This window comes from Emydura macquarii, unplaced genomic scaffold (genome assembly GCF_026122565.2).
Source record: "Emydura macquarii macquarii isolate MOO-44397 ecotype Brisbane River unplaced genomic scaffold, CSIRO-AGI_Emac_v2 contig_3238, whole genome shotgun sequence".
Taxonomy (NCBI): domain Eukaryota; kingdom Metazoa; phylum Chordata; order Testudines; family Chelidae; genus Emydura; species Emydura macquarii.
In genome coordinates, this window is record NW_027133375.1 from 482947 (window position 1) to 505672 (window position 22726).

At 37.8% G+C, this 22726-nt stretch overlaps 2 protein-coding genes across 5 annotated transcripts in view; one reads left to right on the forward strand and one right to left on the reverse strand.

The window, feature by feature from the left end:
• Positions 1–18240, reverse strand: part of ANGPT2 (angiopoietin 2) — a 69055-nt gene extending 50815 nt beyond the window's left edge. For both annotated transcript variants that reach the window (XM_067532026.1, XM_067532025.1), the window contains exon 1: positions 17953–18240. In XM_067532026.1, the coding sequence (XP_067388127.1) occupies positions 17953–18240 (288 nt within the window). The remainder of the gene's footprint in view (positions 1–17952) is intronic.
• Positions 1–22726, forward strand: part of MCPH1 (microcephalin 1) — a 211992-nt gene that overhangs the window by 139923 nt on the left and 49343 nt on the right. The gene's annotated exons all lie outside the window — the stretch shown is intronic.

A 22726-nucleotide genomic window follows, 5' to 3' on the forward strand; every position in this document is an offset into this window, starting at 1 on the left:
GGCAGCCATGTCAATTAAATGGCTGAACTGTGAAATGGACATGGTTGCTTTTCTGGCAGGATGTGGGGAACGGCTTCCCCCAGCTCTCAGTTGGGACCGGGGAGTGTGGGGGGATACTTCCAGCCCCAGCTGGGATCAGGGAGTGTGGGGGGGGATAGCCTGCAGAGAGCTGAGAGATGTGTTCTGGTGAGGACACTCTCCACCGACCCAAGGAGAGCAGTGTGGATATCAGCCACCAGTGTAATGATAGTGGTGGCTTTAAGTCAACATTATGTATGTCGACTTATTTTTTTAGTGTAGACAAGGCCTGGGAAATGTACCCAGAGTGTCACAGCTAAATATAAGGTGCAACAGATTGTTTAGCATAAGTAGTTGACACCTTTCAGAGAACCATTCACATAAAGTGGCTCTTTAACACCCCTCTAGTCATAGGAAAAGGAGGGGGAGAAGCTGTGGGTGGGTTATGTGGGTTATTGATGGTTGTAATAAGCCATAAATATAGTTTCTCTATTCAATCTGTGATTTTTAGTATTTAGCAGTTATTAATTTAAGCTTCAGGCTTGTCTTTTGAAGGTGTTGTGCAGGTTTCCTTTTAGAAAAAGGACTGAGAGGTCATACATACAATGAATGATTGCTTTGTGAATATTCATCCACAAGTGATATGGTGTTTTTGTCTTTTTATCATTTTTCTGTGTGAGTTCATTCAAGAGCATAGTGATTGTCTGGTTTCACCCACGTAGTTGTTACTGGACATTTAATGCACTGGTTGAGGTACACCACATGTTGTGATAGGCATGTGTAGGACTCATTGATTGTGAAAGGTGTCATATGAGGAGCATTGATTATAGTAGCAGTGGAAATGTGTCTACCAGTTTTGCATATGTTCTGGTAGGGTCTGGTACTGCTTTGAGTTGGTTTGTCCTAGTCTGTGGGGAGCATACTTCTGATGAGCTTGGAGAAGCTGTGGTATTTGAAGGCCAGAAGATGGGGTTCAGGAAAGATTTATTTCAGAATGTGGTCCCCATGAAGTATGGGTTGTAATTGTTTGATACCCCATATGGATTCCAGTGTGGGGTTGTAGGTGACAACTAGCAGTGTGCGCTCACAGAGGGTTTTATTCCTGTATTGAAGCAGGTTCTCTAGAGGGAATTTGGGGTGACCTGTTTGATGATGTGATCTACTTCTCTGGAATGTCCTTATTTGGTGAAGGCAGTTTTAAGTGTGTTAAGGTGTATATCCTGGACTTTCTGTGCTATCTGAGTGCCTTGCTGTAGATAACAGATTTCTTGGTGTGTTTGGGGGGTGGTTACTGGATCTGTGATGGTAGATGTGGTGATCCATGTGTTTCTTTTATGTATGTCTGTATGATTCCATTGTTGAGGCTGATTGCGGTGCCCAGGAAGTTGATGTTATGAGTATGTTCTAGAGAGAGTTTGATAGATGCGTTGTGGTTTTTGAAATTGTAGTGGAAATCCTGTGAGGGATTTTAGGTCATCCATCCAGAGAACAAAAATATCTTCGATGTAATTCAAATATATCATTGGTTTCACAGTGCATTCAACCAGAAATTCTACTTCAAGGTGGCCTACAAAGAGGTTGGCATACTGGGAAGCCATCCTAGTACTCATGGCTGTTCTCATAATTTGGACAAAGCATGAACTTTTTGTTGAATGTAAAATTTGTCGTGAGAGGATGAAATGGATGAGTTTGACCATGTGATCAGGGTGGATATCTCAAGGGTTCTCCATTATCTTGTAAATATTTGAGGCAGAAAGTGATGCCATCATTGTGTGCAATATTGGTGTATAGGGAGGTGACATCCATGGTGCAAAGTTGGTATCTCTTTCACCAACTGAAGTTGGTCCAGTAAAAGATATTACTTCAACCACCTCATTTCTCTAATATCCTGAGATCAACATGGCTACAACAACACCTCATACGTTATAGAACATAGCATTTATATTGTGCAATTAATCTCCTAATTGATTTCGAAAGAAACTGAGGAAAAAAACTAACGTAAAACAAGGTCTACATGATTTTTAGTTAAGAAAATATATATAATTGCTTTATTTCCCTTCACTGCACTCACTGGATTGCCTAAGTTTCCTCTTGTTTCTAATTCTCTAGACTTTTTTGGACAAAATAAGGGAGACTATAAGAGTCACTGTACTCTCTTACAAAAAATAAACTATATCTCTACCACAATTGGACCTGGGTCTCACGTCCCTGCCTGTTTCAGAGTGTCTGCTGTATGGCCCCATTCAGTTTCTCACTGGCTGACTGAGTCACATGAGGTACAGTCTGTCCCAGAACCTGGAACACCTTTTAAGGCACTTCCCCCAAATGTGAAGATGAGGCAGTGAGAGTTAGTCCAGGTGGCTGTGGGGGAGCTCCTGGGAGTGCTTCTTGCTCAGGCTGGAAATCATAGTGTATATAGACTTAAAATACAAATCTCCGAAAAACTACAAAAATTAAAGGACTTTGTTTTTAATTTAATACTAAGATTAAATATTGCATTTAATATTTTTATTCTTACTAACAAAATTAAAAGCTACACTAAGTGTTGCTTAAGGTGAGATTGTTTTCCTATATGTCAATGAACATGTATAACAGTGAAATATATTCCAGTCTTTTACAAAGGAAAAAAGTATAGTTTGGGGATACAAGTCTTTCATCATCACAGTTCTTACAGGTACAGAAACATTAATATTTTTTTCAGATTATCAAATTTGTAGAAATTTTAAGCCATTTCTGACAATGAAGTTCCTAAACTCAGATTTAGCTGTCATGTATCCTGTAATATAGAAGGAATGAAAAATTATACTAATTGTTCTCACCATACTCTGCATTAATTTGCTCACATTTGTGTCTGCATGGCTGTAACTTCAAAGTAATATGAAAGCTAAACACTTAAGATTTCAATTTTGCAAACATTCTATTTTTCTTTAATTTATCTCCACATTTGTTTTCACTTTGTCAGTGTTCGCTATTAACTGAAATGGAAACATAAATTGAAAATATTGTTTGCATTTTCATGTTCCATTTATATTGATGGACCTAAGGAAACAAATTTTGAAAGTATTATCTTCATGCTTATTTAAAAAAAAAAAAAAGCTAAGTTCATTTGCCTGTTTGTAATACATGTTCTGTTTGTATAAAAATTCACAGTTAAAAGTATGTAACATGAGGTTTTTTGTTGCCATACTAGAAAAATAAAATAAATCTTATTCTACTTTACTAAAAACCAAAACGGAAACAGGAATTTAGTGTCCTGCAACTTGAAGAAGAATGAATAGACTATAAAATAAGCACATGATTTCAGGCTGGAAGAAAGTCAGTTTAAAATTATTTGCAGTATTGTCAATTTAAAACTGGTTCGTTGCTGTTGATGCTTAGGGCAGGAAGTCCCTTTAGACTACTGTTTCACAAGGGAAAAATAATCCTCTTGAGAATGTGTATGGAAATGCTTGAGAAGCCTACAGTATTAGTTCTTTACATGCCTTACTGAGTGTATTTGTGCCAGTGCAGACCTCCTGCTAAGATTTTCTCTCATCTTTTTTCTGTTGTCCAAAAAATAAAAAGTAAAAGTAACAACATAAACGAGTAATATCTGGAAGTGCATTAGGATATGTTGAAAAAATTTCGCAATAAAATTTTATAATAAAATACTAAAGGCTTAAGTGATAACTCTTAGAATATTAAATAAACATGTAAAAGCAAATTACATGCCTGATGTCCCCTTCATGGAATAAACCGTTCAAATCAAAAAGATGAAAATCAAATCTCCCATTAATGACATAAAATCAAAGGCATACAAATACCCTCCATTGTCTTCACAAGCATTTATAAAGAATGACCATCTGAAGAGATATATTCTCATCTGAAAGCACAGTGTGGAACTTCTCAATACTAAAAGATTTTGCAGCAGTGGTTTATGTGGAACTTCTTAATGCTAAAATATTTTGAATATTTTCCCTTACATATTTTAAGCTAACTGCAAATGTTGCTAAAAAGTACAAGAGTACATAGTAAGTTTTAAGAGTAAGTAGTAAGGATTTTCCGAACTCAAAATATCCAAAAGCTCTTCATAATTCTAAATACTGCAGTTTGTAATCTCACATATGCAAATCATTGATAATCTGGTAAATTTGTCTTTTTTCCCCAAATAGTTTGCCATTTAAAAGAGATGAAGATACTTAACATTGGGGTGGATGCACATTTTTTCTTTTGCATGCACTAGACTGTAAATGAAAATAGAAATTAAAATAGATGTGAGTCTATGCTTGGGATTTCTTTAAATAATAATCTTGGCAAATATATGTACGCTAGAAAATATTTTAATAGTTGTAATCACTTTCTGTATAGAATCCAATGTGTAAATATATCAGTAAAGCAAAAAATTAACTATTATATCATCAGAAATAGGTAAAATCACCTGAGCTTTTATTCTAAATCACTGTTTTTCAGGATCAAAGCTAAATGGTATTTGCTCTTAGAAGGCAGGAAAGGAATTCATAAAGTTCCCATTAGTCTAAAAATAAAGGATAAATAAATGTCTGAGTCATTAATGGCATTTTGCCGAAGTGCAGTAGCAATGAAGCCAGGAAGACTGAGCCAGTGGGGCTCCTGCTATTCACTGGAATGAGTATAAAAAGTCTTGTGTGAACATAATGAATGGGTTCATCCAAACCACTTTAAGCTATTTAGAATTAGGACTCTTCATTTACAAAGTATAGAAGAAACTTTGCCACACATCACTTAAATTTTTATTCAACATTAGTGTCAGGGCAAACTTTCATTATAACAAATATATTATTCTAACTGTTTTTGAGTGGTTGTAGGGTATGTAAAGCATTTGCACTGTCAGTAGTATAGTAGTAGTAGTATATGTATAGCATCAATAGTGAGCTTAGACCTTTTGCCGGTAGGTATAAAGACATGTTCCTGCCCTGAAGAGCATGTGATCTGAATAAGCTGTCAGTAATTGAGAACTGAAGTAAATCTTTGCTACTTGCTTAGTCTGTTTTCATCATGACAGTAAGATGGATAGAACAAAGAGACAATAGGTGTGGTGCTTCATTAGTGGTACTTATCACCAGGGATGGTCAAGCGTCTATCTGCACATAGGCATAGTCCAACAAATTTACTAACAACATGAAGTTTTTCAGGAAGTTAGTGGAGCAAAACTGTTCTCTCAGGATAAAACTCTCTATTTACTTTTTATTGTACTTCAGTTCCCAGATCCACTGAAGTCTGTTATAAACTCCTCCTTTGAGAAGATACCCTATTTTATAAATGTCTCATGATCTGGGTTGACCTATTATAACTGAATTATTTTAGGAGAAAAAAGTAAAACCATCCTTTCAAAATGTGCTAGTAGTGGAATGAAAAGTAGCTGGGCATTAACAATTATCTGTAATATTCTATAGTAGTGTTTTTCAGGGAAGCAGTAATCTTACTTTTCACCCCTAACAGAAGGAAGAATGATCTGAAGTTTAGAGACAAACCAGTTAGGAAGCTGGAGAACACAATTAGTCCTTCTTGTTGATTATAAAATGTAGGTGTGTCTCATTTCAGGTGTGTGTGTTCTCAGTGTACCTTCTAACGTGAGCTCCTTACATGTAGAATCATTAGCACTCTCCAGACTTGCAGAGAGAGAGCACTGAAAACATTCAAAATGTTTCTTAAACTCTGGAACACTTTTGACTCCAAATCACTAACATTTTATAAAATAAACCTACTCCTTCTGAAGAAACTGCCATGTGAGAATCAGCGACTTACTTTTTTTTTTAAGTTGAAGATACGCATGGTTTCGAACATGTAGTATTTTGAACCAGTGCATATGTCGTCAGCTATTGATGTTCACTTTTAGTTGTTAACAATATGCATTATAATGTTCCTCCCAGTGTCAAAAAAATTCAAGTTATTAGTTGCAGAGATTTTTCTTCAAGGACTGTAGTAATTCTCTCTAGGTTGTTTCCCTCACTGATGTGTTAGAGTGGGTCCTGGGAGCCTCATGTTAAAATTTTGCCACCAAACAGAAAGAAAGGTGGGGAGGATTTCTCTGCCTCTGATGGAGTTAACCTTCCTGGATAGGGCTAGAACAAACTTGTAAGAGACGTCATCCCTGAGGCTCCTAAAAATACTTCTGAAAAGAATATGTTTGACCTTTGAAATGGATCAGATTGCACTAAATGATAGGTCTTTCAGAAAACTTTAGCTGGGGAGGACCTCATAAGACCACCCTACTGCAAAATACACAAGTTGAACACTTTGCAACTTAGTATGTTTGTTTGCCAAGTGGAATTTTTAGTCCTTTCCTTTTATTATTCCCTCTGCACAGTTGAGCTTTCAAAGTATTCCAACCTGAAGAACAGCTAGGATGCTATTGTGCCTAAGAACTAAGAAATACAAATATCTGGTAGAAGATTAAAATCCTCATGTAGGTGACATGTAATACCTCTTAAACCAAAACACATGGCATTGCAAATGCTAATGGTGGGAGTTCTGCATAGTTTTGTGTTTAACATTAACACTTGATAAAAATTATTTATAAATGTTATCACCTTGATTAAAAAGACTTCCGACCTCAATAGGTTGCTGCTATGGGGTTGGTAGTCCTCATTTACTTTATTTTAAAAAGGCGCGCACACAAAAAACCTGCATTTGTTGTCTTCAGTGTCTTCCTTCCAAACTTTGATCTCTGGACCACTGGTGGTCCATAGAGAGCTGGGAAGTCATGTAATGGTGTTGCCTCTTGTGTACAGCTCCAGCCAGGACTCCTGAAAGCCAGGAGCTAGACCTGCCACCAGGTCTATAAATAAAGCTGCCTCTTCCACACTTCGCAGAATCAAGAACAATCACTCCCTGTACAAAGTGGAAGCCATTGCCACTGGCAGAAGGCCAAGGGAAGCGCCCACCACATCTACTAAGCAATGAAGAGGCAAGTTATCAGGATAGGAGTTACGATAGGACAGACCTGCTGCCACCTCTGGGAGTTGCTGCCAACTGAGGAGAAAGACTGCAGGATGTAGTGTTCCCTCAAAAAAACTTCCTCAGATGGGAGACACTGCTGCCAAAGAGTGCCATTGCTGGAGGAGGTCACCAGAGGACCCAGATCATCAATTCTTTAAGATAAATTGGCCTGGGGAGAGAGGGAGGGAGGGAGGAAGGAAGGAACTAGGCTGAGGACCCGGAAGAGGAGGGCTGGAGAGTAGCCTAAGTAGTAGGAACTGAGGAAAAAGGACCTGGGTTGAAAGTGCTGAATAAAAGGGGGGTAAGGAAGGAATAGTCTGGGCTGTGAAGTTAAGAGGAGGAAAGAAAGCAGCCCAAGATGGGTCAGAGCAATAGAAAGGAACTAGATGTGATGGGACCATGGAAGTGACTGCTCATGGAAGGAGGCCAAAGAATCTGCAGGGGTAATGAATTGCAGAGAAGGGGGCTGAGAACTGATTTTTAAAACTGATGTAAGGAAGGGATTGGTTTTTTAATTTGCTTAAGGCTTATGAAAATTGATTTCAAGGTTGATGGGAAAATTAATTTGGAAACATGAGTGTAAGAGAAAAGAGGATGGAGAATTAATTTTGTATGAAAGGAAATTGACTGGATGGGGAACTGAGAAAAAGAGTGCTCCCTCATGTGCTAGAGGAAGGTGGGCAGCCTGTGTGATTGGATGGATGAAAATGGAGGTGGTCCATGAGATATCCTCACTATTAACAGTTGCTCTGCAATATGACCATGCTTAAGAACCTCTACTCTAATGTACTATTCTATTGTCTTCCTGGGATATTTAAAAAAAAAAAAAATAGCTTCAAAAGAAAAATGCACTACTCTAGTAACAAGACCCTTGTTAGAGCACAGTCTTAAGCTTTGTCCCCTTAATTGGCAAACTACAGTATTTTTACACCTTTTGCTGCTTAATGTTCTCATAATCCTTGTATGAACAATGGTTAGTACTTTCAAATGTGGCCACATTGTGTATATTGTGTTGCAGCTGACATGCCCTTCCAAGTATCTCATTATTAACTTTAGATGTTGCCCTTTGGGAATTTGTACCCTGTTTCATTATGTGTGTTAGAGAGTCTTTCAAAAAGCTTGGTTGTTAAAGGCTCCAAGGGATTCATGGTGAATTACCACTTTAGAAGTATTTATTTGTATCTGATTATATGATAAAAGTTGGGGTGACAGGATGGAGACTGAGGAGGGTGTGAAATAGACGTGAAAATGCATGAGTAGATAATATGGGCCAAAGTCAGCTTTCATGCAAGCAAGCTTTGTTGAAGTCAGCTGCATCACTTTCTTTGATATGCGTTTTAAGTTTAGCTATATTGTCACTGACTACCTGAAACTCTGTGACCTTTTGCCTGCTTTATCTAGCTGTGCAAATTGGGTCTAAGAAGGTTTGACTTGCTCTATTTTAGGAAAGGCCTTGTAGATGTGTTTAATTAGCTTGCATTTCTGAAAGGATCAAGCAGAAACAAACAAGGGAATTGTTTCTTTAGCCCCATAAAGCTGCATTGGGGGAGTTTTCTTGCACATTGAACTGAGCCTGATTGCACAGGTTACCCACTGATACTATGTGAAAAATATTGTAAAAATGTCCTGCACCACTATGCCAATGTATCTCAGTCCTGACCTGTGCCATTCTTTTCTAGCACTGACTTCTTCCAGGGCAGATATTGCCAATTGGGCCAAACTGTGTGTTTGTTTAAATTTTTAAAAAGTGAGAAATAAAGAAGTTTCTGTTACTTGACTGGTTAGTAAGAGCCACATAAGAGGGTGCTTTATATTTGGTTACAAAACAGAACACATTTGAACTATGTGTCCAGAATCTGACCAGTCCTTGTTGTGACTAAAATGAAGTGGGGGGGAGTGGGGAAATATGGTTGTTTACCAAACAATTGCTCTCAATTAGCAGAATATTGCTACTGAAAGTATAAATCTGCAGGGACCATGTTCCCTCATTATTCTTTAGCCTGCACACAATAAACTCACAAGCAACTGATTCCTGCTGAATTATTCAGATCCTATATACCTGCATAGTTCTTGAGATGGAAGATAAAAGTCTGGAAATAATTAAAGTGATGGATTTCACATCACTGTTTTGGGCTGGTTTGTTTATATTTTTGGCCATTTTAAGCTATGGATTTGAAGGTACTAATGTCCTCATTATAAAAGGCAACAATTTTTCCTTCTCCAAATGACTCCAAAGAATCAAAATTTTCATCTTCTCCTAAAAGTTCTATCATATAGTCCAAAGTCTAAAAATATAAATAATAATAAAATAAAAATATATGCCTGTTCAAGAATTCCTGTTCTTGCACTTGAGACAGCTGTTACAATGTGTTCTACAGGCTTTACTCTATAGGAAATTTAAGATGAATAAGGCTGCATTCACTGTTCAGCAGAAGATAGTAAAATCTCAGCTGTGTTACAAAGTCAACAATGCATAGTTCAGGTGATGTGACTGAGGGGTATGCTATAATCTCTATTTTTATTCAGTACTCAAGTTGCATGTAATACAAAACCTACAACTGTAAGGTATTATTTTCACTAGAGTATCAAGGGGTAGTGTCACAGTAAGATTTTGCACATTGCTTGGTCTCAGCAGGACTCTCTAAAGTCCATTGGTTTTGCCAGCTGCTGAATCACCAACATCTTTTAGATATTCTTCAGATGTCACCCATCCAGGGACGGGATATCAGGTTTCTAGGCTTCTTGTAAAGAAGAATGCAAGTAAGAGAAAGTCAAGGTCTTTTGGGAAGAGGAAGATGACTGAGAATGGGGAGTCCTGATTATGGCCCCTGTAGGCCTGGAAGTCCTTGGGATAAGCTAAAGAACTTTTGGAGGCTTTTTGGAGCAATATAAAGACAGAGCTCCTGTAGTTTTATAGTCTCCCCAAATTAATACATAATAATTTGTTGGTAGTGTACTAAAATAAAAGTTCTATAAATTATAGGGGCAAAGAAGTCTATTCACCATCAGAGAACTCAAGACTAATGCTGCCCATGCAAGTTGTTGGATGCATTTTGACTCAGATTTGTTGTCTGTATCCTAATTTGGGGCTTAGTCATACTATAGAGGCAGATGAAGACAAAAAGCATTTGCAGTAAAATGTTTATGGTGTGATGTGAATATGCAGAAAGCAAGCTGTTGAAGAAAGGAGTTAATGGCATATAACATGTTTTCTTAGGCAACTTGAATACTGTCACCGTGAGTGTTTGCAGAACCATTTTAGGTGTGGCATCTCTTGATACAAAATATGGATCTGGATTTTGTAATCTGAAGTGCTCTTGAAAACTGCGTAGTTTATTTGAAGTGTAAGGCACTTAAGATGCACCGAACAGAGCATTCCATCCAGTCTTAAAGAGTAAACTTGATTATTTTCCCTTGTATTGTGGAGATACCTTCAGAGAGTGGGATAAGTCTATTAAAAAGAAAGCTCAGTTGAGCAATAATTTTCCCAATTGATGAGCAATTTGGCAGGAGGTGGCATCAGTTTAATTCATTCTACTGTAAAATTTAACTGTATAATTTCCATACTGCTAAAACAGATACTTGTAGGGATTAAAACAGACTTTTAAAAAGCAAAATTTCATTTGACATGATTACCCTCTGTAGCTGCTTTGTGACATTTTCTGTCAAATTCTCTGGTGCTGCTTTTATTTGCCTTTTTTTTCCCCCCCTGGTATTACTTATAATGAGGGACGTATAAGTGTAATCTGATGCATCTTTATTGCTAAGGGTATGTCTATGCTGATGGCGGCAAAGTCGCCGCCGTCAGATCGACCTATCTGGATCAATTGAGCGGTCAGTGAAGACCCGCTCAATTGATCCAGAAGTCGACGCAGGTAAACCACCCCCTCAAGTGGCATAGTGCTGCATCGACGGGAACACGATTCCCGTTGGCGCAGTGCAGTGAAGACACCACGCAGAAGGGAAGCACAGCAGTCGACGGGAGTTACACAAGCTACTCTGTGTATCTTGCGTAACTCCGGTCGACTGCCACCGAATCACCAGGTCAGTGTAGACCAGGGCTAAGTCATCCAGGAATCGCTAGTCACCCAATCATCGCTATTAGCCCTGGTTTACACTGACCTGGCGATATGGTGGCAGTCGACCGGAGTTATGCAAGCTACGCAGAGTAGCTTGTGTAACTCCCGTCGAGTACTGTGCTTTCCTTCTGCATGGTGTCTTTACTGCACTGCACCGACGGGAACCACGTTCCCGTCATCGCAGCGCTATGCCACTTGAGGAGGTGGTTTACCAGTGTTGACTTCTGAATCGATCTGAGCGGGTCTTCACTGACCGCTCAATCGATCCAGATAGGTCGATCTGACGGCAGCGACTTTATAGACATACCCTTAGGCATCTATCACAAGCATGGGACACTCTGCATTCCCCATTTTGTCTTTCTTCTTGTCCTTCCCTCAAACCCATGGTTTGGAATTGTCCTACTGGTCTTGCATGCCACGCCAGGGCAATGCAGCAATGCCAGCCACAGGAATTTCATTAGCAATGCTGACAAATTAGCACCTCCCGTGAAGGGTTTTCTCTCTCTCTCTCTCTCTCTCTTTACCTCAGCTTTTTTTATCATCTGATCTGACTTGCTTTGGGGCTGATTCAGATTCTCTTTGAGTGAGCTGATGGGGCATGGTGCCATGTTGCTCTGATGTTCCTGTCTCTGGAGGTTAAGTTTATCACCAGTGTTGCAGACCCTGACACTAATCTAGAAACTGTATCTTCTAAATCATGTCATCTTGTTGTATATGTCCACTTCTATAATGTGACTATAAGGCAGAAAGTTTCATTGCACCCAATACTGGCTTTCAACCAAAGCTATTTAAAAAAAAAAAGCAATAAATGGGGCATCAGGCTGTTGTATAAAAAGTATAGTAAAACTTGTCAAATAAAATGCATGTGTTCTTTAGTCTTCACTGAGCAGTCATGATTTACTGTGAGAAGTGGTTGTGAATCAAGTTAGGAAAAATGCAGTGAACTTTTCAAAACCCCAAATTCTGTAAAACCAAATAATATATAATATGCATAGCTCTTGAGAGTGTTAATGTTTAGAATTGTGGATTGTGAATGGAACCTGTTGTCTGTCTCATACAGAGCTCAGTGCCGACAAAGTACTTGTCTATACTGAAAACTCCTACTGATTATTTTGTTTGGTACATTTTATAAAGAAATAGATACTAATGTGTCACATGCATGTTTTAAAAAAAACAAATGCAAAAGGAGGACCAGTGGCAAGATAATTGTACCTGCACAAGAGAGACCCAGTTTTAAAGGTAACTGTCCCTGCACATAAACCTATGGGAACTTTATGGAGATTATGCTCTCAGATTCCAAGAGCAGAGTTGGGATGGAAGTATATAACATGGGTATGTAAGCAAGCACCATTAGTCCTGGAAACTCTCTGCTCAGTCATCTCCAGGGTCGCCTGATACATGTGCACTTGAAAGAAGGAGGGTGGTTTAATGGGGAAAATGTCAGACGGGAATAAATTGGGAAAGCCCCCAGCTGCTGCTCCAACTATCCATATGCCTAAATCCTAGTTGATGCATGGCATGAGCAGAGCAAATGAAAGCCTATATTTAGATGTTAGAGGTAGCTTACCCAAAATAAAGACCTCTTTACTACTTACAGACACTGCTTTTTACACCTGATAGATGGTAAATCCTCAGCATCATTTTTGTCTTGTAGACTTGTACAAGAAACATTCTGCTACTGTTTGGTTGATTTCATCTTGCCATACAGTTTGAGGGTATGTCTACACTGCCGGCTCCGTGGTGATCGATGCAGCAGGATTCATTGAGTGGGTTGTAGAGACCCATTCAATCAATCTCAGATGGGCTCTCCAGTCAATTAGGGTAATTCATCTCCCTGAAAGGAGTAAGGCTGAGTTGATGGGAGAGCATCTCCCATCAACACAGCACCGTGAAGATACCGTGAAGTATGTCAATGAGAGTTATGCAAGCTACCTTATGTAGCTTGTGTATCTCCTGTTGACCGCCAGCAGCAGTGTAGACTCATTCTTTTTTCATCTTGAAAATTGGAATTTTGCAATTGTAGAATAATGACACTAGCCTTTGCAACACAGTCTTTAAACTTGTGGGGGAATGCAATTTCAAAACATTTTACTGGGATTTATCTACATGACTTTCATTAGTAAATTGCATAGTTGGATCGTTGCATATTGCTTGGAAAATTTACCCCATAACTTACACTGCTGTTGTCTCAAAGTGGAAAAAAAGGTATTTTCTTTGTGTCCTGCCAGTACTCTTCTATTTAACAAATACGTAGACTGATAGACGGAAACATGTAAGTGAAAACAGATGCGTTACTTAGGAATGGAATGTAGTTCTTAGATTTGAGAGTCAGAATCATCTGTTGGATACTGCAAAATACAAAACATTAGCTGACTAATTCTTAATAAAATGTATTTTTGTCCCCATGCATTGCATAAAACTTTGGTTGTTTTATGGAATGTTTCATCTATTCCATTTTATATTTAAGGTGCTGAAAACTGTTTCATAATAATTTAGTTACTGGTGTTGCAGTAGTTTTGCAGGCAAATGCAGCAACTATTATGTGCTTGTTTTCATGTAATCTAAGATGTTTGAACTTCTTTTGATTAAGAAGAAATATTGGCCAATTGAGGTCATTTCAAAATTTCAGAGGATTTTTAACCTCGAACTGAATAGAGAAATTAAAATGAATTTGCTTAATATCCACAAAAAGGGTGCACCTTCACCTATACACCTGCACCCCATAATAATCCACTTTAAGATCAGTATTGTGTATGAGCTAAGTTCTACTGTTAGATCTGAACTGCACTGTTATGGACCATCTTGTCCCCATCAGTAGATGCCCAATTTATTTGGTATGGTTTAAGTTCACTACTCCATAGTCAATATGTTGTCTTTAACTGTTGCTAATAACATAGCTAGGAAGGTGCAGCAAATTTGTTAAATAGGATTACTCTTGACAGAGAGCCATACCTCTTGTGCTGAAGTCACTAGATACAAAGGAGGGAGCTAAAGGCAATATACAATGATTTTCAAATCTGGTCTCAAGCTAATATATATGGAGCTTTGGCTGTGAAATTGCCATTATTCGAATGAGTGATACCTGTCACTAATTTTAATAGGAGTTGGTTTATTCATAAACCTTAAGAACTGGAGCTGCCTACCTTGCAGCAATGTTTGAAGATGCGCTATTGCTGCATAATAAAAATCTATAATAGGAATAGTAACTACTGCATAAGCCTGGAAATTTAAAACTTTAGTGGTGTATCTCAATTTGTCTCCCTCCTTCCCCTGAATTAGTTTAGCGTTGAAATGTACACAGGATTATTTGGCTCCCCCCATTTCAAAACAGATAGGATAAACAAATACCATGTTAGAGTAGGTAAACTGATCCTTTGGGGTGGGGGATGTTCAGAAGGAATGCTCCCTTCGGGTATGTCTACACAGCAAAGAAAAACCCCTCGGCTGGCCACAGGGCCCAGGCTGCAGGGCTATTTCATTGCTCTAGGACCCAGCAGGGTCCTAGAACCCAACTTCAGCCTGACCCTGTAAATCACAGTAATGAAACAGCCCTGCAGCCCGAGCCCCGTGAATCCGAGTCAGCTGCGGGGTTTCATTGCTGTATAGACATACCCTTAATGTATAGTATTGCACAGTTGTGTTAGGTGCATTATGACTTAGGTATATTTGTTTTCCACTGTAGCATCAGTTATTAGCTATTGCTAGATGCTTTGTTGGCATCTGATTGTTTATTCCCAATTTCCTTCTAATTTAATGATCAATATCAGTTATCAGAAAGGTGTCTTTGTGTATAAATCACTAAAAAATGGTGGCAGTATAGGTTTAGGTACTGCATTTACAATGATAACATGAGTTACTAGCACAGTTCTCAGCAAAGAATATAGTACCATGAAGTAAGATACAATGTGTGGCAACTATAGGCCAAATTCTCCTCTTATTTACACAAAAGCAGAAGCAGCTCTATGCAACTAATTGTCTTACCATTGTGTTTGTCTGTTAACCAGATAGAGTGCACATTTCCCAGGCTGTTCCATTCATTCAGTACAGTGTTCATTCAGAAACATAACATTTCCTTTGGTTGATGGATTAAAGGGGGGAAATGTGAAATTGTTTTGGGATGTGCAATACACTTGGAACAAAGCCTGTAAAGTTAATTTATGTTATAAGCTTGTGAGACAGTTTTAAATCATTTTAATTTCACTTCAAAAAAAAATTTTTAAAAAGCTGTCTCCTCAGCTGTGCTTTTTTGAATAAATAAATTTTAGAAGAACAAAAGACATAAAGCCTTTGTGAAGTTCAATGTAATTGCCAAGGAAAGAAATCACAGTGAACTTGTCACAATTTTCTGTCAAGGTTCTGTTAAACTTTTGATACATTTTGAAAGGCTAATTGAATGACCATTAAAGTGTTCTAATGAATAATTTTGGCCAATCTAATATTATATTATGTATTGAAATATTAATGTAGTAGCAAGGTAGGTGAAAGAAAGAAAACAGCAAGTAAGGTAGGTTAAGCACTTTAAGTCTTACTGTTTGCTTTTCACATTCACTTAGCAGACAAGGTGTGACTAGCAAAGTGAGTTGCAACAGAAGTTGACTTTCTAAGGTGCTCTTTGTAGATATAATAGATAACATAAAGAACAGGTGTTAAAGCAATGAAAAGGTAAACAGTCATTCTACAGGATGTTTAGTATGCTAAATGGAGAAAGAAAATTCTAAATCGGCAGTGTGCTACTATGGAAACATTTGCAGAACTCGAAGAAATAAATCAATTTATTTATGTCCTCTTAAAAAATATTTAAAATTAAAAAAAAAAAAAAAAAAAAAAAAAACCTGTTAAATTCTCACTGTTAGATTTGCTTATCCTATTCTTTTTGTAAAGGATTTCCCAGAGACTCAGAGGAAAAAGAGTAGTTTGACTAACTAAAGATGGTAGAATTAGCTTACAGGTTTCTGATGTCACTTAATTAAGCAAACACGGCATAGTAATAAATGGCATTTAGCACAGAATTCTTCTTATGTACTCTGACTATTTATTTTAGGAAATGGCTTATCAGATGAATAGGTTAGATTGTTTTATGTTGTATATTTTTCACCTTGCAATGCATGTCTGTTAGTGTTGGTCTTTAATACTGCAGTGGGAAATATTGGTAAGTTAATAAATTTGAATGTAAATATGTATGGAGGAAAATATTTTTTTCCTATAAAGTGGGACGTTAAAGCAAAACAGTGATTTTGCCTAGATATTTAAGGTGTAAATTGCAAATTTGGGTGCCTAAAATTAAGCATCCTAAACCCCTAAAAGAAGGCTTGTGGCTTAGGGGCCTGCATAGATTCATCTAAATTTGCCGATGATGGACCAAGTACAAGACCAAATTTCATATATGCAAGTACACATTACTTTATATCTTGGAAATATGGCTGTTGTGTTTTTCACATGCAAATACACTTAGCTGGTTTCACAGGATACATCGTACTGTGCATCTGTGTACCTGATGGGAGAAGTGAATACTAATAATAAGATATTATTCCATAATGATGACTGATTACAAATATTAGAATAAAGAAAAAAAATGTATGTTTGTATTTAAAAAAGCCACTAACATACTGGACTAGTAGTGAGCTACTTTCTACTTTTGTTTACAGTTCAGAACTATTTTTATGCTGTTACTGAAGCCTATGAAGAGAAGTATTGGCAGCATTATATTATGGTGATTTTGTTAATAGGTTAAAGCATCAATACTTTTTGCTTAGAATATAGGCATAATAGTGAGATAAATACAGGATTAGAGCTATACTGTGCAACTAAACTATATTTCCTGTAGTAAAATTAAAATGTTACAACTGCTGGTGTAACTCTAGTTTAGTAAGTCAAAATTAACATATTGTTCAATATTTTGGGAATGTGTGAATTAGTTTAAAAATTTAACTTGTTTGTGTAGAATTGAAAGTGATTGTATCCTCTGTTAACATTAATAACGTTCATCAGGGAATTATTTAATTGTTTTTCTGTTATTCATTTAAACATATATAAATATTGCCTTGGTTTTTTTTTTTTTTTTTTTTTTTTTTGGGGGGGGGGGGGGGGGGTGTTTGTGTGTGTGTGCATGTGCACATACTCCCAAACACACACATACATATTCCCTCATTTATAGCAGGTTGTATTGTAGGCATTATGAGAACGGAGAGATGCTTTCTGTACTAATAGAAACAACATTTTGTTTCTGCTTTTTCCTTTATAAACTCTGTATTTGTGTTGTAGAGTTACAGGATGCAAAGGATTTCATTTAGTGGAGCTTTCTTGAAATTATCATTTTCCCAGGTTAATTTTGCTATATATCAGTCCCTGGAGATATTCAAAGTAGCATTTGCAGACTTAGAGAGACAATTCTTGCTAATCTTGAATCACATACTTAAATCTTTGTGCAATGTGTTGAAAATGTACCCCTATGTAAATTAACAGTATGCATTTTTAAACAGAGATAAGCTAGTCACTGTTTGTTGTTTGTAAATAACTAGCTGATCAAGTTTTTCCTATTACTGTCACTGTTTCATATATGATTTTCACATTTATGCCTACAGCCAGTATATATAAATGCTAGTAACTGTTGTCATTAAATCTGAGTTGCTTGCAAACTAAACAGCATACATGTTCTGCAGAATAATGCAGCTCTCACTCCCTTTCTACATGATGAATAATGATCCCTGACTTCAAAATGAGCTTTTGATTGGACCTCTTCTTTCACAAACTTAGCTTAGGAAATAAATAGTTTGGTGACAGTTTTGTGAGTTTAGAGACTTACAAAAGTAGAAAAAGAATCATTAGTAAAAGTATATAAATATATTATTATTATTGTAAGACCTCCCCTGTGTTTAGAATAGAAATGATATTGTCCTACCTTCATTAACCACTGAGTGTTGTTTTCCATGATGTTTTCAAGAAGTTGCAGTCTTTGTACTGAATCGTCATAATCTAGTGGTGCATCCCTCTGCACTGAATTAGACACATAGGAGCTAGAAGAAGAGCGGCAGTTGTCCATCTCCGGCAATAGAAAGGTATAGCTGCACGACCCATGCTGAACCTGATACTGCTTCTTGCCTATAGTCTCCATGCTTTTACGTAAGGAGCTGTACCCTGAAGCTAAAACAAGATTACAGCTCAAAATAAAGTAAACAGCCAGCCACATTTTAATTCCTATGATAACCCAGCAAATTTAAAATTCTTAAGTATTTTATTTTCAGTATGTTCAGCAAGAGTCCAGATTATCTAGTTGACCTGCCCTGAAATTCAGTGCTTTACTGCCATGTGTAAAGTACTCTAAATGAAGGCTTCTTTTTTTTTCTTTTTTTTAACTTTCCTGGTTGCAAACCTGGTAAAAAGTGCTGTCTTCTCTCAGTTGTGCCCTAAACTGTCAGACAAATAGGGGAAACAGTCCTGTCTCAGCTGCAAGTTCTGTGTCCGTTTTTAAAATAAGCTTTAATGTTTTCTTCTGCTTGTCTTTTGGCAAGATTTTACAGCTTCGGTATCTGAATCAATCACTTTCCTTTCCTTATATGATAAGTTGATAAGAGTAACCAGACATGTGTAGCTGAACTGCTCCTCCCTCCTGGCTTATCCGTTATCTTCCTGTAGGGGGGGTCACTTGCAAGGCAGCACGAAGATCAGAGCACAATGCTGAACGCTGTATGGTATGCTACACTAAACCTCTTGAAAACTTGATCAATTACAGGACCCCTGTGAATTTCTTAAGCACAGCTCTAATTAAGAATTTCCTAGACAGAGAAATCAGGTCTGATAGCCTCCAACTGTGTTTTCAGTATGAGCTTGTAAATTATTTGTTGTGATCATTTTAAAATATGCACACAAAAGTTCCTTTGTTAGTTTGTTCCTCTTAAAGAAAAATTCTTTTGAAATGTGTCTCAGACCAGCATTGCTTGGTTTATGTTTAATAGTTTTGTATAAATAAAGAGGTAGACAATTTTTTAATCAGACAGACAGGCTTCAGCTTACCCTTTCAGAAAGAAATAATGTTCTTTTTTAAGGATTGACCCTTCAGCTGAACATACTGTGCATAAATACTTTCTACTGTAATTAGAGTAGAATGATCTTTTATATAAATCTTGTAAAAAATTGAACAACAAAGCTTGAAAAGGTGTTTTAAATGTTAGTCTTGTTTATTAAATGGCTAATTTAAATTGTTAATTTTTAAAATATTCATAAATCAAAAGTCAGCCATGCTGGGAAAAGGGGGATAATGTTTCAAACAGAGTAGCAGTAGGAATTCCTCAGTAAATGACATGGGAGGATAAGATTTGCTATATTAGATCATACTGGACCAATATAATGCCTCCAGTAGTGGTCAAATAGTGGTGGTAGGAAGTGAAGAAAAAATGTCATGAAGCAATATTTAATAGTGCAGGGCTGTACATGGGGAGGTGTCAGATTCCTCTGTGTCCTGCAATGATCAGCTAACGTCAAAAAGAATGAGACTACTAACCAGCTAAGAAAGACCAGGAAAGAGTTTGATTCCAGTGAAATCTTGGGAAATTAAATTCTCTGTTGTAGAAAATATGCTCTAGAAATCATTGTGTTGGGGAATTGGTTCTTGAGGAGAAATTGCCCTATAATTTACTGGATCTGGACTTCTCTACTTAAAAATTATTATTTTTAGCTTTAAGTGAATGTTGTGCTAAAGAAGATTCCAAAATAATATGTTCTCTGGACCAAAGTCCCCTATTTATCCATAGGACAACCAACGGTATATCACAAGAAGCATCATTACAAGTGTCCCTATACAGATTTCTCTGCCAAAGAAGTTAACACTGTTTTACTTTCTATGATATGGAAACAGTATAAAGGCTGTGAAAGCCAGTTGTATGAATTAGAATCTCTACTTTGTTGCTCATTGGATCGTTGGGGTTTCTTACTCCACGTTATGCTTTGATGCCTTATCTAAAGGCAACCCAGAGAGTTTACTTCTGGAGAACCCCAAAGGGCACAAAATATGTTTGACTTAAGTTTCAGCTCTATGAGATATAAAACAAATGTCAAATTTGCTTCCTGGGGAGTATTTGTTTGCCATCGACCATGCTTTGAATCTCAGGACATTGAGGGATTTGTGTGAAGTGAAAGACATTGTGAAGGATATTTGCTGTAAAATAAGTCTAGTAGTGAAATATTTGTTTTTGGCAGATAGAGAGAATACATAGATTAATGTCCAGTGTGGTATTGTTTTACTAAAGCAAATGAATGTGATGGATACCCTAAAAGCTTGTTGATGCAGCCACAAAACTTCTCAATCTGTTGGTTCCTTTGAATGAAAATATCCTTCTGTATGTACAACAGTTTCTTTCTCAAGGAATGAGACTCCTGTGGCAACCTTCAGGGAGTCGGTACGGTCACATTTGTTTTTAGATTTTTTAAAATTTCTTGATGTCTAAGCAGACGAAATCAGATTTATTGGATCATTTCCATTATTGAAGTTGAATTAAGTTGGCTGCAGATATCCTCTACATTTTTAAGGGAATTACTTAGATGGCATCAGACTGGCTTCTCCCCTGGAAGTATGTCCAAAGCACTTAGGAGCTTTGATAACTTAGTTTGAAAATACTGGGAAGGAAAATGTCTTGCATGAGGTTCTTCCTCTGTTTCATGCTCCGATGCTAAAAGTTTCCTTTTTTTTTTAGTGAGGAATACCTGAAAGATCCATCTTACTTTTTTTAGACTTTTTGGTGGAATCTATGTGTGTGTCCATGGTTCAATTAGACAATGAAGTGGAGGATAACATTGACCAGTGTGTTCTGTTAAAGGTTTTCTTTTCAATTGCTAAAGCTGTGCTGCCACCTTTGTCTCAAGTAGACAGGGCCTTGGAGAAGTTGTCAGACAAGGAGAGGCCAAGAATCTTTTCCTGAGGGGATTTGTAAGGTAGCTCTTGGTCTTAAAAAAAAATCTTATGAGATGGCAGTTCTGATTTGCTAAGGATGATGCATTCATCTCTCCATACAGTGGTCAACTGAGTCATTGAGAATGTCTTTGCACTCCAATTCCTCTGGGTTTTTGAGACAGGATCAGAGGACCTGGATGTGATCCAGGAACCCCCTTAGTGCCAGCTGGCAAGAAGTTTTCAAGAATATCCTGTTTCTGGTTCACCAAAGAATGTCATGTGACGGGGTGTGTGTGTGTGTGTGTGTATCTGTTTTAAAGACTGTATTAAGGCTGTGTTGACAGGTTTCTGTCAGACAAAAGATGTTTATTCACCTCTCTCTATCAGAATATAAATTACGCCTTCCGAAGTCAACAGAGAGATGTGAAGTCAACGGGGAAGAGCACCAGGAAAAACAAGTGACGGGGTTATACTGTGTCTCAGTATAAACTGAACTTTTGGGATGTAAGTGTAAGGTAAAGAGGAAACCCACTGATCCTGCTTCTAGGAGGTAAACAGGCAGTGTGTTTACATTCATGAAAATGGGATCACAACCAGCCTTGGTTGAAGATGCTTCAAAAGGCTTTAGGTGAGATAAACATCTTTAGAAATGAGATTAGCCTGTTAAATTTAGTATCTAGATAACATGCTATGCATTTGTTTTATATAGTAAGCTTTTGTTTCTATTATCCTTACTCACTATCTCTTGAATCATATCTTTACTAATAAATTTATCCTTGTTTTCGCTATAAATATATCTCAGTACTGTGATATTAGGAAAGGTGCTGCTGATCCTGAGTTGAATATACAAGCTGGTGTGCATACTGTTCCCTTGGGGACAGTAGACCTGGTATTTTGAGAGTATTCAGGTGATTAAGGGCTAGACACCACAGGGGATTGCTTCAAAGGACCTCTGGATGGGTTACAGCTATTTGTTAATTTGCAAGGCAAAGTAAGGGCTGGCATAGCCACCAAAGCACCCTCAACGGGGCTAACAGGCTGGTGGCATTAGGGAGCTCACACCTGTTAAACACAAGCAAATCTCTCGCTCCCTGGAGTCAAGGGGGTAACAAGATGAATCATAGTCATGGTACCCTGAGAACCATCACACTGGAGCCCTGGCTTTTGAGGATTGAACCTGCTTCTATGTTGGATCTGCAGGAGTGTGACTGTGAGAGGCTGTCTGAGGGAGAGGGACTAAGAGCAAGATTGGAGTAGAGGGCCCTGGAGATTACCGCTTGATATAGCTTGGGCCTCCACAGGAAAGAAATCTGGTGCTTTGAATGTTGGAAAGATCAACCATTTTGGCATTTCTGTGCAGTGGCATTCAGGAATTCAGGGAGAGTAATGTGGAGAGTACAGAAATCTTTCTGCAGGAATGCTGGCTGGAACCTATGTGGAAGCAGTGTCCTAGGCAATGGCTTCCCAGCACAACATCCTCTTCTGAGATCTGTAGCTAGATGTACTGCTGTGATTATTCTGTTTGTGGGGGATTAGACTAGTGCTCCTGTACAGGGAGGGACAGCTCTTCTTCACTCTCTGATGCATGCTGTCTGGTGCTGAAGTGAGTTGAATGTCCCACTCAGGTATCTCAGTGAGAACTTTGCTGCCTCGACATCTGAACCGGGCAGACTTCTGTCTACTCCACTACAGGGATCTTAGCATTTCCCAGCATGTTAGAAGCTGAAAGCGAGGCAGCTGCCAAATGTTCACCTACAACCTCTCTTTAACCCTACATGGGAAAAAGTTG